General features: G+C 35.2%; 1 protein-coding gene across 1 annotated transcript in view; it reads left to right on the forward strand.

Annotated features, from left to right (window-relative positions):
* Positions 1–243: 243 nt before the first annotated feature.
* Positions 244–13,397, forward strand: part of LOC144662278 (unconventional myosin-VIIa-like) — a 36,623-nt gene continuing 23,469 nt past the window's right edge. Inside the window, exons 1-18 of the mRNA XM_078523056.1 lie at positions 244–454; positions 664–736; positions 4,274–4,387; positions 5,161–5,238; positions 6,500–6,574; positions 7,160–7,344; positions 8,214–8,335; positions 8,497–8,639; positions 8,985–9,167; positions 9,778–9,862; positions 10,275–10,351; positions 10,713–10,898; positions 11,077–11,150; positions 11,434–11,512; positions 11,800–11,931; positions 12,021–12,156; positions 12,682–12,788; positions 12,881–13,018. Coding sequence (XP_078379182.1) covers positions 719–736; positions 4,274–4,387; positions 5,161–5,238; positions 6,500–6,574; positions 7,160–7,344; positions 8,214–8,335; positions 8,497–8,639; positions 8,985–9,167; positions 9,778–9,862; positions 10,275–10,351; positions 10,713–10,898; positions 11,077–11,150; positions 11,434–11,512; positions 11,800–11,931; positions 12,021–12,156; positions 12,682–12,788; positions 12,881–13,018 — 1,932 coding nt within the window. The 5' untranslated portion in view covers positions 244–454; positions 664–718. The remainder of the gene's footprint in view (positions 455–663; positions 737–4,273; positions 4,388–5,160; positions 5,239–6,499; positions 6,575–7,159; positions 7,345–8,213; positions 8,336–8,496; positions 8,640–8,984; positions 9,168–9,777; positions 9,863–10,274; positions 10,352–10,712; positions 10,899–11,076; positions 11,151–11,433; positions 11,513–11,799; positions 11,932–12,020; positions 12,157–12,681; positions 12,789–12,880; positions 13,019–13,397) is intronic.

The raw sequence follows: 13,397 nt of genomic DNA on the forward strand, positions 1-13,397 counted from the left end.
AACTTTGTTTATGTACTGAAATAGGGACAACTTGCTGTCTACAGCTGTTTTTTTTTTTAAAATTAAAATAGCTCAGAATAGAAGAATAAATAACAAGACGAAACTAGAACTCTTTACCAGGTGACCCTTTGTCACGCTTTCCTTTCCGTAACGCAATTTCCCGCCTTAACGCGTCACCGCACCTGTGAGAAAAAGCCTCAGCCTCGTTTGCATGTTAACGTTGGATTAGGTGTTTTATTGGACCTGCCGTGTTCCTTCCAGCCTAGCCGTTGTGTTCCAAACAATCATTCCAAACAAGAACTAAAATGATTTTGTTCCAAAGAGCATTTTGGACAGCTCTTTGAAACGGCGATAAGGAACCACAGCATTACAATGATTGTTTAATTTTTCATTTGTATTTTTATCATGGAGTTGAAGGTTACTAAGCGGACGATAAGACGCTTGTGCTAAGCCGGTAAGTGAAGTTCTCGCGAAAATTACGATAAGGTTTGTATGCTTTATCTATCAGTTGTATTGCCAACTGACGTGTGACCAGATCTTATTTGCTATCCTGTAATAAAGTTTTTTAGGAATTATATTTATTTGTTAAGGAACAAGTAGGATAGTTTCGGTCCGGATGCTGATGTGATATAAGCCTACAACATAATTTTTGTATGTTTGCAGATTCGCTGTGTTCGTCACCTAAGTCTGTGAAAACTTTCAACTTGTTTGCGCTACAATGGTGATCGTGTCAAAGGTAAAAAACATAGAAGATCTGAAAGAATTTTGTGATATTTTGCCATGTTGTTTGTATGTGGAAAAAAACGATCGGATGTGAATTCATTATCTGCATCGTTGTCCGCACCGCTTAATTATCGAGTACAGTAGACGCGTTAAAATTTCAAAACACTGGTCATTGTGTGTACCACAAATGTGAAAGGATAATAATGAGGAACTCATCTTTCGAAGACGCCTATTCGATTTACTCTTGGATACCATCTTTGATATATACTAGATAACTGCGGTAAATTTATTGCTTTAACGATTGGAAATATTTAGTTATATAGGCTTCAGTGTCTCATGGAACATCGAAAGTTTGAAGAAACTTTTCAAAATAAGACTACAGATATATCTTTCCCGCTTAAAGGATGTTTTCCTGTGAACTGAAACCCTAGGCCTTATAAATTGTGACGAGGTTAGCAATCTAGCAAAAGTTGACTCAATTTGCCTTCGATATTTACTTTGCTAACCAGTACCGGGCCAGTACAGTATTGAATACCCAAAATAAAACAAACTCCAGTCATGTACTGTTATCCTAGCAAGATTAATATTTTATTTATTTGGTGAATCCTTTTTGAGTTGCTGTCATATCCATTTCCTACACCAGCGTACATAACATGCACGTCACTTCAGTGAGTACAAAGATAGAATAATTCACTCGATAGTTCTCGAATTGCTCTCCAGCAGTCTGGTGGACATATATTGTATTTTGTATTGTTTCAAATGAATCGCTTGATCGATTGCATTAGATAAGCGGCGTAAGGTGATGTCATCCCTAACATTTGTCAAGCTTTTTCACGTCATAAACAATACAATGATTGGTGATTCAGACTGGGGGAGGGGGAGGGGGCACACTTAGACTGCATGAGTTTCCTTTTAAAAATTATTTAGCCACAACCTGCCTTACTTGAAGACTCGGCACAGTTCCGATTGTGGTGGAAGGTATTGAGAATGCTTATCAATGAATAAGTGATTTTCATGAACTCATTTACAAAGAGTTGGCAGCTGGAAACCTAAGTACAAAATAATCTACCTGCATGTTCATCTATTATTAATTTGTTATAATTTATTACAATAAGTATACTTTATCTGGCATTTAAATCAAGGATTTCTGTCAGGCTTATTATGCTGAAAAAAATCATTTGTTTAAAGCCACAAATAGTGTGAGGTGTTATAACATTAACCTCGATTATCTTAGTAAACCTTGGTTTTTCCAGACAGTGGTACTGAACTGCGGCTACTTTGTATATGTGAATTTCATATTTTTTTTATTGATGAGCCTGATCAACATACAATTCTGGATCATATAAGTTATTACATATATTTTTCTATTTATTGTACATAACTACTGAAAAATAATCAGGAGCAAGTGTGATGGCCAAATATTTTGACAGAGTATTTCAAGGTCCAGGATTTAAGCCCTGATTTCCAACCTTTAGACAATCCAAAATCTAAGAGATTCCCAGGAGATCCATTTGCCCAAAAGGTACCTCTTGTAAAAGGTGCTTACAGAGAATCCAAAATCTAAGAGATTCCCAGAAGATCCATTAGCGCAAAAGATATCTCTTGTCAATACCAAGAATACAAAATAGGCATTAATGGTTGTTGTTTTAACAGTAGCATGTATTTTGGAATCTGGGAAATTTGCATGTTCAATCTAGCAAGGGCATCCTCAAGCCAAGTGGCGCATACTGCCAGAGCCTTTTTATCCCGGTTCCGATAGCATTAAGCAGCTTTCTATGGTACTTCCCCCTGGATGAGATGCTAGTCTATTGCAGGGTACCATCCAGCATTATTTCGCCAGTACCCAATCATACACGTGGGTGGAGAGAGGCACTATGAGAGTAAAGTTTCTTGCCCAAGAACACAACACAGTGACCCCGGCCAGGGCTCAAATCCAGAATGTCTGCTCTGGAGTCCAGCGCGCTAACCATTAGGCCACTGCACCTCCCATTACAATTTAGCAAGACGACACTTTTTTCTCAGCACAGAACACAGTGCTTCTCTCCACCTGGGCACTGTAAGTGATGTTACAGCCAAAAGCTGGCCAGTACCTATTTATACACCTTTTGGTGGAGAGACTGTAAATTATATGTGAGAACACAACTCAGTGACCACAGCCTGCAGGGCACAAATCTGGACCAATAATTGCTCCAGAAGATTTCCAGTATGCTAACCAGTAGCTGCCAGGCCACCACATCTCTCCTAATGTACAGGAACAAAACAAACAAAAACATTTATATACTGTATTTCTTTCATAGTACATGTACCGCTGTAGGTACATGTACATGCATGTACATGTACCTAGATCATCAAATGGAACAAAAGATTTTTACACCTAGCTTATTTGGCAAACAGAATAATTTACAAAACTTCTTGCATGTGGCAAACAAACTTATCATGAAATTAATTAATGTGAGTGAGATGTTGTGGTTTAATTTTTTTTTTTTTTAAATTTTTTTTTTTTTTTCCTTTTTTATTTATTAATAAACATAAAAAAATAAAAAAAAAAAAAAAAAGATAAAAAAATAAAAAAAAAAAAAAAAAAAATAGACAAATATTTCTTCTCATGCCTGACTAAATCTCTCCCTTTTTTGGACTTTTTTGCTTGTTTACAAACAAAAGGAAGGAGAATAGCGGTTAAGTTGGGCAATCTCGAACCACATTCTTGTTAACTTTCAAGCCCTGGACTGTTTTAATTTCTCAAGGGAATACTTTCCGCTGTGGGTGATCAAAGCTGTTGCACAATTTAGAATTGCAACATTCAATGCAGGTGTGAAGTGATATTTACAAGTTTTTTTGTAGCCTGTTGTGAAATTACTTCCAGTGGAAGCAGTAAACACTAAAAGTTCTTGCTTCTGTTCAGAAGTTAATGCATCGCCATTAGAAAAAAAACAGCAACTGTTTTACTGGAAATGTAGTCGTTAGAAATGGCATGTGTAGCCGTAAGGTAAAGAATAACGCGAGGAGAAGTGGCTTTTGGTAATATCCAAACGAAAATTTACTTCTCAATGTGGGGAATTAAGATTGCACGACAAGACAAAAGGTAACTCTGTCGTGCGTAACCTTTATCGGGAACCCTGCATTAAGCCGAGTAGAAATCTTTCTAACTCGAAAGGAAACAACTATTTCGATTAAAGGCAAGCGTTAAAGTTTACCATTTTTAACCAAGCCAAAGTACAGTATGTGAGTCGCAAAGCGCCCAGCTGTCGCGACTGACAAATACAGCATTTCCTCCGCGAAATTAAAAAAATGCTTGAACTGAAAGACGTTTAAATTCTTCCATGACATGTTCGAACAACAATGCCCAGGATAAACCTTCTACTCATACTAACTTCATGCAAAAAAGTCGATATCTCGAAGGGATCTTTGATTCAAAATATAAATATAATTATTACTCAAAGAAAAAATCATTTATAATAATTTACAATGGCACTTACAACTACATTATACAAAAAGTAAACATGTTGATAGTTCACATGTTGAATGAGTTAATTCTATTGAATGTTGCTAGGGTGAACATGTGTGGCTGGATAACACCAATGGAGGGGAGTTTGATGTTCCCATTGGTGCACTCGTCAAGATGGCAGACTCAGGCCAGATTCAAATTGTTGATGACGAGGGAAAGGTACATATAAACTCTGTCTTAAATGTTTCTAGAGCTACCTTGTAGATATACTACTAACAAAACGTTTATTTTTTGTTTAATATGGTGGAGGAATTGCATAGCTATTTATAACTAGGTCCTTTTATCATGTAGCTCCATAAAGCACACTGCTTACATCACATGTTTGCTTTTATAGATATCATGCCCAAAGCTTATGTCACAAGTTTGAGCTATGCTATTTCTTTTAATTTCTTAAACTTGCTCCTTGTACATTGTTGAGCTGTATAAGCACTTGAGGATTTTTAAGGACACTTGAAAAAGTGCAAAGAGCACTCAGCTGTGCCCCGTGCTTCTCTATGCAGTGTTTTTCTCATGTTCTTAAAATTTCCTGTGTACTTATATAACTCAACAATGCACTCAGGTAAATTTCATTATTATTTATTATTGAGATTCACTGCATCCTAGGAGGGTGTAACTACCTGGGAAGTCATTTTAACTAACCCCCCCCCCCCCCCCCAAAAAAAAAAAAAAAAAAAAAAAAAAACTTATAAGTAGTGTTATTAATTTCCTCAACAAATTTCCCCAAAAACTTTCACTTTCCTGTTGGGCAAGTGAAGAATAAAATCCATTAACCCAACCTCAAAATCCACGAGCTCTGGGTAATGGACTTACACTTCTTGGCATGCTGCCAAGCTACAAGACTGGTGTACATTGTTATTTTTAGTTATGTTTTTGCAGTCCTGAATTCTTTACATGTGATATAAACAGAACTGACCAAGTGTTTGATTCTACAGGAGCACTGGATCCAGTCCTCCCTGGCCAACAAACTCAGAATTATGCATCCAACAAGTGTTAAGGGAGTTGATGACATGGTATGCACTAATGATAATAATGACTGATAATGATGATGATGATGATAATAATAATAAAGATAATAATAATAATAATAATAATAATAATAATAATAATAATAATTATAATAAAAATGAGTGATTAAATTTCAATCATGCTATTTACCATAATTGTAGATTCATAATTAAAAATTTTGGGATAAAAATTTTCTTTTGGTGAATTTACCAATAATTGGCCTCTAAGAACAATAGTTAACTTGGCTGGAGGGTTGATATCAACATTTGCACCGGCCTTTTTCTTTCTTAATAATATTAATGAAAAATTAAATTGATGGAAAAAAATATTGATGCACCCTAAATGATGTTTTCTTAATTACACGCTTGTAATAGGTTATCTCAGGCAAGCGCATTACCATCTATGCAAATTTAAAAGGAAGCAATTATTATTAAAAGTACAGCCAGATAGTTTCTATATTTATTTGATATACATACAGTAACTTGGCAGAGGATATATCTTCTTTGAATTGCAAATTATAAAATATTGGAATGGATCAGGGTGTTATTGAGCAATTGATTAGTTTTTAGTTATTTATAACTCCCCCATCATCCAGTTGTATTGTGAAATAAGATCTACTTCTCCAATCTGTAGTTTTTTTTTTATAATATTGATATCTCTTTTTTGAATAACTTTATTTTTATACATGTGTGTTAAGTACATATCAGAGGGCGAATATTAACCTTCCTATACTGGTATGGCTATATGTATAACTATGTGTTGTGGTTGTTTGGTTTCAAATTTTTCAAACCAGTTTAACCTTAAAATAATCAATAGAAGACAATGTAAAACACAAAATCAAACTGGTTCGAAAAAATTGAGACCAAAGATTACTTTAAACCAGAGCATTTACATTGTAACCAGGCAGCTGTATTGGATTCAATCATGATGCTCTAAATATTATCCTGCTAACAATAGCGCTTGGTCTAGTGCATGACTCATTCAATCATAGCAAATTAATAATTAATGGTAAAACTACGGTCATGCTCATGTTGTGGTTTAAATTAACTTACCAACCAATTTTTATTCTCCATTTATTTTTCAAATTATGGTTTATAATAAATATGATGCAAAAAAAATATTATTATTTTAAGCAAACCGAAAAAAATAACAAATTAAATAGTTTAAACCATAATGGAAAATTCATGTACAGGTTTTTTTAATCTACATTGCTGTACATACTGTTATTAAATATTTAATTGCCTTTCCCATTTTAATAAACTATAGATTCAACTTGGAGACCTAAATGAGGCAGGAATCCTCCACAACCTTTTCATTAGATACTACAATCATCAGATTTATGTAAGTCATGTTGGCTTTGTTTAAGTTTTAGATTTACAGTGCCAGACTGATATTATACATTTATACCTTTCATAATATAGACCTCTTTCTTAGGGATAAAAATAATTTTCCCCAATCAACAGATCATTTGTCCTAGTTCTAAATATTAGTGGGTTCACCGACTTCATTTCAGAGATAAAGCCTGTGGAAAACCACCCTGCTTTTAAAAAATAATGATAAGGTGCTGTGTAGCACTTTGTGTTTAAGTACTATCAAAATTTTAAGTGTTGTCTAGTGTTGCGAAACGTTTTGGGAATGACCCTTTCATCAGTTGCAAAGTTCAAAACCATTGAATAACGGTTTTATAGTAAAATTAAAAAAAAAAAACGTTTTTATAGTAAATGTACAATAATATATTGTACATTTACAATCTTCAAGTTGATGAGGAGTTTTCAGTTCAAATCTTATGCAGGTATCTCTCTTACACATGTAGGGGACTGGAGTAATTATAGGACAAGAGATTTTTTTTCAGGCTACCAGTATAATTTTTCAGGGTAGTTTTACATGCATGCAGAAAATGAAAGTCTTTATGTTGTTATTTTGTAGACCTACACTGGCTCAATTTTAGTGGCTGTTAATCCATACCAACTTTACCCAATCTATGACGCTGATCATGTTAAGAAGTACAAGAATAGAAAGTTAGGTGATCTGCCACCTCACATCTTTGCTGTAGCAGACAATGCATATTCACACATGAAAAGGGAAGCTCATGATCAGTGTGTCATCATCAGGTACAGCGTATATATGCAATTTATAAATTTGTTCTTTTGTCTCTTATTGATAGCTGACCCATCCTCACTGGATAATTCACCACTGCATGAAGCGTGAAAAATTACATGACCCACCATTACATGTGTCAATTTAAAGTATTTTCATAACATGCTCTTTTTTCTATCCCTGCATGATGATGCCATGGATCAGGGAAAGCTCATACCGTTAATTTTTACAGTAGTTTTAGGCTACATGTGAACTTTTATATTGTTATTTCAAAATGCATCTGAAGGACAACATCCTTTAAAAGACAGTTAAAATAAGTTTTCATATTATCACACCATCCTATTTTTTGATGTGAACTAATGCTAAAATAATCATGAGGATACATGTTAGTAGTTTAGTTTGAGGTACTAGAAATAATAAATTATTATGGCTTGACACACAAGTTGCAATTCTTTCAATGCAAGAAACTAATAAACATGGTAAATGAACTTTCAAGAAGCTTGATCATATACATCTAATAACAATGCAGGTAGCAGATCTACTTGTATCAGAGGGCCGCAGGGGGGCCGGCCCCCCCACCCTATTTTCAGGCCAAACCAAGCCTGTAGGGCTAAGAAAAAATATTTTGAGAGCGGGGCCCCCTCATATTCTTGTTGTCTGGATGGTTCGGCCCGAAGGTCTGGATCCGCTACTGCATTTGTACTATTAACAAAATGTAGGGGAACTAACATTATTTTGCATGTACATTGTACAATTGTATATTACACCTATATTTTGTGATAACAGGATAATAAGTAAATGGAAATAAAAAATTGAATTTCATTACTATTTAGTATTAGTGATAGAATATGGTTTGTAGAACCTTTTCATTGTTGTATTTTAGTGGTGAGAGTGGAGCCGGCAAGACAGAGTCAACTAAACTCATTCTTCAGTTCCTTGCCGCTGTGAGTGGGCAGCATTCCTGGATTGAACAGCAGATCCTGGAGGCTAATCCTGTTTTGGAAGGTATACCTAAACATACATTTCTTATGTCAAAACCTTCCTTTGTGTAAATTAAAGGGGAAATTTATGCACCCAATTGCAAGTTTCATGACTGGCATTCAACACCATACAATTTTTGTTGTTGTTTGAAAAGTAAATCTCTTTTTATTACTTATTTTATTTAGCTTTTGGAAATGCCAAAACAGTGCGGAACGATAACTCCAGTAGGTTTGGTAAATATATTGATGTCCATTTCAACAAGCATGGCTCAATTGAAGGTGCTAAGATTGATCAGTACTTGTTAGAGAAATCCAGACTTGTCAACCAAGTAAGTCATAAATATTACAAATACATTTACACTTAATTAATGTAACAGGTTCTATTATACAGGCCAGTCTGTGTTTAACACTAGTAACTAAATTAAAGTTACTTGAAGTTACTTAAAGTTACTGCGCAAGGTGAAAGTATAATGGAACTGTTTAAAGGCTGCATCAAGTAACTGTTGCCATTTAACAATAAAGTACATTCTTTTATTAATCAACCAAAACTACTTCCTCCAATGTTGTTTTTTTGCCTGGCCAAATTGTTGTCAAATCATTTGCTTTTCTTGTCTCTGCAAATGGGTAACCTTGTAATACAAAAAAATAAGCACAGACTTGTTCTGACTTATCAGATGCCTGATGAAAGAAATTATCACATATTCTACCGCATGCTTGCTGGGATGTCAGCCAATGAGAGAGAGGCACTGTACTTGACTGATGCCTCGGATTATTATTACCTGACACAAGGCAACTGCATCTCTTGTGAAGGAATGGATGATTCAGAAGAATTTGCGATTATCAGAGGGTCAATGAAGGTACAGCACAAACACATAAATATGTTATTGAATAGTGAAGACTGTTCCAGTTTGATTTAAACTGGAACGGTGAAATATACAAATCAATTTGAAATCATTTTGAACTGAAATTCATTTTAATTAAAACTACAACATATACATCTACAGAACATCGTACAGTTCATGTATGTCTAAGTTAATGCCTGGATAAAAACACTTGCCAGAATAATAAAGTATGTCATCAGACAGCAGCTGGCCAATTACATGAAATAGAAAGTTAGATATTGTAATGAAGAATGAAATAAAGTGCCATTATGTTTAGATACACATGTAATATAAAATATATTTATGTACAGTGTAGTTCGGTGTGAGACCAACAGGTGTTTAAACCAGTATGAGAGTACCTGAGTGCTCAAACTTGTACTTTTGTTTGGCCTGAAACTCTCACACCCTATTCTCTCCAACTCTCAGCCACTCTTGTTTGAATTTGAAAAAAAAAATCATTATTCTTAGAGTCAACTTGATTTTCTCTAGCACATCAATTGCATGATTTTGGCAAATCTCACATGAAGTGTGTTCACACTGTAAGTGCACACAGTACTGAGTCAATTGACAATTCCTGTATCATTAGGTTTTGATGTTTAGTCAAGATGACAGTTGGAACATTTTCAAGATGTTAGCAGCTCTTTTGCACATCGGAAACCTTGAATTTGAAGGTATTTACCTTGTTGATAGTTTGGTAGCCTTGGAGTCTTGAAAGAGCTCACAAGGAAATTTTATTCTTTTAAAGTTTTTCATCGACCCCTTTTTTTTCTTATAAAACTTTTGTGAAAATGTGTTACCAAACGGAACTAAAAACATGAACTTATTTCTTTTATAATCATGTACCTTAACTGATAATTGTGTGATTTAAAAAAGCCCCCTTCTTTTTTAATCCTCCCTCAAAAGGTCCTAGAAAGAAAGAAGCTGGGCCCCGAGGGCTTATAAGAGAGTCTTCACAGTAAAAGCGGCCCTGCTAGGCCATTGGGATCAAATTTAGCCCGGAGTGGCTGCTGCTGTAGAGAGGAATTTATTGTACAAAAATATACATGTGTTTTATTTGTAACATGTTTGTTTTGTGTGTTCTAGCCACTATAAGAAGCACTGTTGATGCATGTGATATAACAGATCATGATTTGGGAAAATTGATTGCTGGTTTGTTAGAGGTAAGGATTGTAGTGTACTGGTTGTAATTTTCATTGTAAACAAATTGTTAGGGTTAAATGCTGGTGAGGGTTGGATTAGTCAAATCAGACCAAGAGGGACACTAACAGTAACTTGTAACACAGCATTTCCCTGATGGATGTCGCCATCAGTGGTCTAGCACGTTACTTTTTCACCCATTCGCCATAATCCACGCCACCGGGATCATGTTGAGCTCCACATGAGTTCCACAAACACTTGCATTCTGCAAAGTACATGAACAAGGAGTTGTTGCTTGTAACCTTGTTCACTTTATCACCAGCAGAAAAGAGAGAAGGTGTAACTGTGTCGTATCTTTTTGATGTTCTTTACCTTCTTTCTTAGGTTTCATATGACAATTTGATTGAAGCCTTTACAAGCCGCTCAACATTTGCACGTGGTGAAATGATATTTTCTCCTGTGAGCGCTGTTAAAGCCGTTGATATCAGAGACGCCTTTGTCAAGGGAATCTATGGAAGAATCTTTGTCTGGATTGTCAACAAAATCAATGCTGCTATTTTCACAGATAAGGTGAGTAAACTCTGCCAATAATTATGTAAAAAGAACTAATTAATGCATGTGTTGGTTATATATATTGTAAATGTCGCTAGTTAAGAAATCAAGACCAAAATGTTTTGTCTTTGTAACAAACTTAATTTCATTAGAAGAGAATTGGTATTAAGACGGATTCATTTGTTCTAATAATTAGGAGCACCCATCCGCGTTCAGATCATCCATAGGAGTTCTTGATATTTTTGGATTTGAAAACTTCAAATCTAACAGGTAAGTATTTAGAGAAAAAGAAATTAAATGCAGACACATAACACAACATTGTTAGATCAGTTTTTTTTGTGATCAGATAAAAGGATAACATCGTTTACGGGTCTTCCTTCGTCAGAAATACAGTACATGGGGCCATTCATTCATTCATTCATCCATCCTTTTACATGCGCCTATTTGTCTTTCCTCCTTCCATCCTTTCATCCCTCTCTCCTTTCCTCCTTTTCCTTTTCTAAACAGTAATGTACAATACAGGCATACTTATTTTGGTTTTGTTTGTGTTAAGTTTCGAGCAGCTTTGCATCAACTATGCTAATGAGAATCTTCAGCAGTTCTTTGTTCAACACATCTTTAAATTGGAACAGGCAAGTAATTATATGATGAAGAAATACATGTGAATCAAACAAAGCAGCTATGTTAGTGTCAAACGTGAATGAATTTACAATATTATGGTCTTTAGGTGGCATAATATGTGTTTCTCATCGTCTTGTTCGTTGTAAGACATTTATTTCACGTCAATGTTTTAAATTATTTTAAGGAATCTGTTAGCTGGATTCTTTTTCTACTAATATAGTGCTTGAAATATGCATATTAAACATTTATTAACATTACTGTTACATATGTGTTTTTTTGTTATGTTTGCCTTTTTCAGGAGGAGTATAACAAGGAAGATATAAAATGGCAGCACATTTCATTTGTCGACAATCAGAGCGTTCTTGATTTACTGGCACAAAAACCCATGAATATCATAGCTTTAGTGGATGAAGAAAGCAGATTTCCAAAGGTAACGTTTGGCTTGGTATGTTTCCTTGTGTGGTGTTGATCTTGTGAACACACTGGATTTGACTTATGGGCTATTGATCGTTTTCTTAGGGAACAGATGCTACAATGTTACAAAAACTAAACACACATCACAAGCGATCCAAACTGTTCCTTCCTCCGGTCAATTCAGCTTCTGCAATGTTTGGTATTTGTCATTTTGCGGGAACTGTGTACTACAGCGCCAAAGGTAAAGTCATTAATTATTAGGAGTTTAACAGTTATAATTGTGAGGAGTAATTTGTAATGTATTAATATTTCATTATAATAGATGCATTTTTGATTAGTCAGGGAAACACACAGCTTGTTTGTCTATCAACTTCAGGAAAACGTCTGCAAATATGATGCATTCCTGCTTTAATAAAGTATTGCTTGGGTTCAGACAGTATTTCCTTGAATCGCGAAATACAAACTGAACGAGTTGCTTTGATCAGGTACAATGTATGTTGCCAAAAAATATGAGTATTGCAAAATGCTTTGTTAAATCCAAGGAGTAGATCAAGAATCCCCCTTAGAGGAGGACATGTTGGTAGATATTCCTGGTTACGTTTAAAGTAACAATTCCAGTTTTACAAAGGGGGGATGTTAACCATACTCAAGCTCGCAGCCTATAGGGGACCAGGAGACCCGTGTCGGTCTCGCCTCTACCCTTTACCGCGTATTTTGTGGCGTTAAAAACTTACAGTACTTACCATGCTGTACTATTGAATGGCAGGGTTCCTCGACAAGAATCGCGACACGTTTAGTGCTGATCTTGTTGACTTGGTTGGAGAAAGCAAGTCTGCATTCTTACTTGAACTGTTTGCCAAAGAGAGATCCATGGTTTGTAATCCTTTAGATTTTGGTTCGTGTTTTACAGTTCAAAAGTGAGATTTACATGTAAGTATTAGTAGTAAAGATGTGTTTTGTTTTAGGGTGAAGATACAAGAAAACGTTCACCAACTCTTGGAGCTCAGTTTAAGAAGTCTCTTGATTTACTCATGAAAACCTTATCAGCCTGCCATCCTTTCTTTGTGCGGTGTATCAAACCCAACGACTACAAGAAACCAATGGTAAGTCACGTGATATAAACTGAATTAGCGGTTCATTTATTTGAAGGTACTACATCACGAATGGTGAAGTTTGAAAGATTTAGCGTAGGTTTTTTCAATCAGTGGTAAATCGATTTTGATTCTGTCCAGTGTTAAAATCAAACCATTCTTATTCCCAGTTGGTATATTACTATTTTTTTCCCTTTGATATTTTTTTACCTTGGGAAAACTATGGTTTCCTTTGAATTCAAGATAATTTAGTACACATTAAACAGGAACTGCAACTTCACTGCGTTTCACTCACACCCGTACCAAAATAAACTTCAGAGAGGAATAAACCGCGGTTTAAATAAATTGCTATATTTAGAGAGGAAGCCACTACGTTTTTTGGGGGGCTTCC

The sequence above is a fragment of the Oculina patagonica genome, chromosome 8 (assembly GCF_052425735.1).
Source record: "Oculina patagonica isolate OP01 chromosome 8, crgOcupat, whole genome shotgun sequence".
NCBI classification, from domain to species: domain Eukaryota; kingdom Metazoa; phylum Cnidaria; class Anthozoa; order Scleractinia; family Oculinidae; genus Oculina; species Oculina patagonica.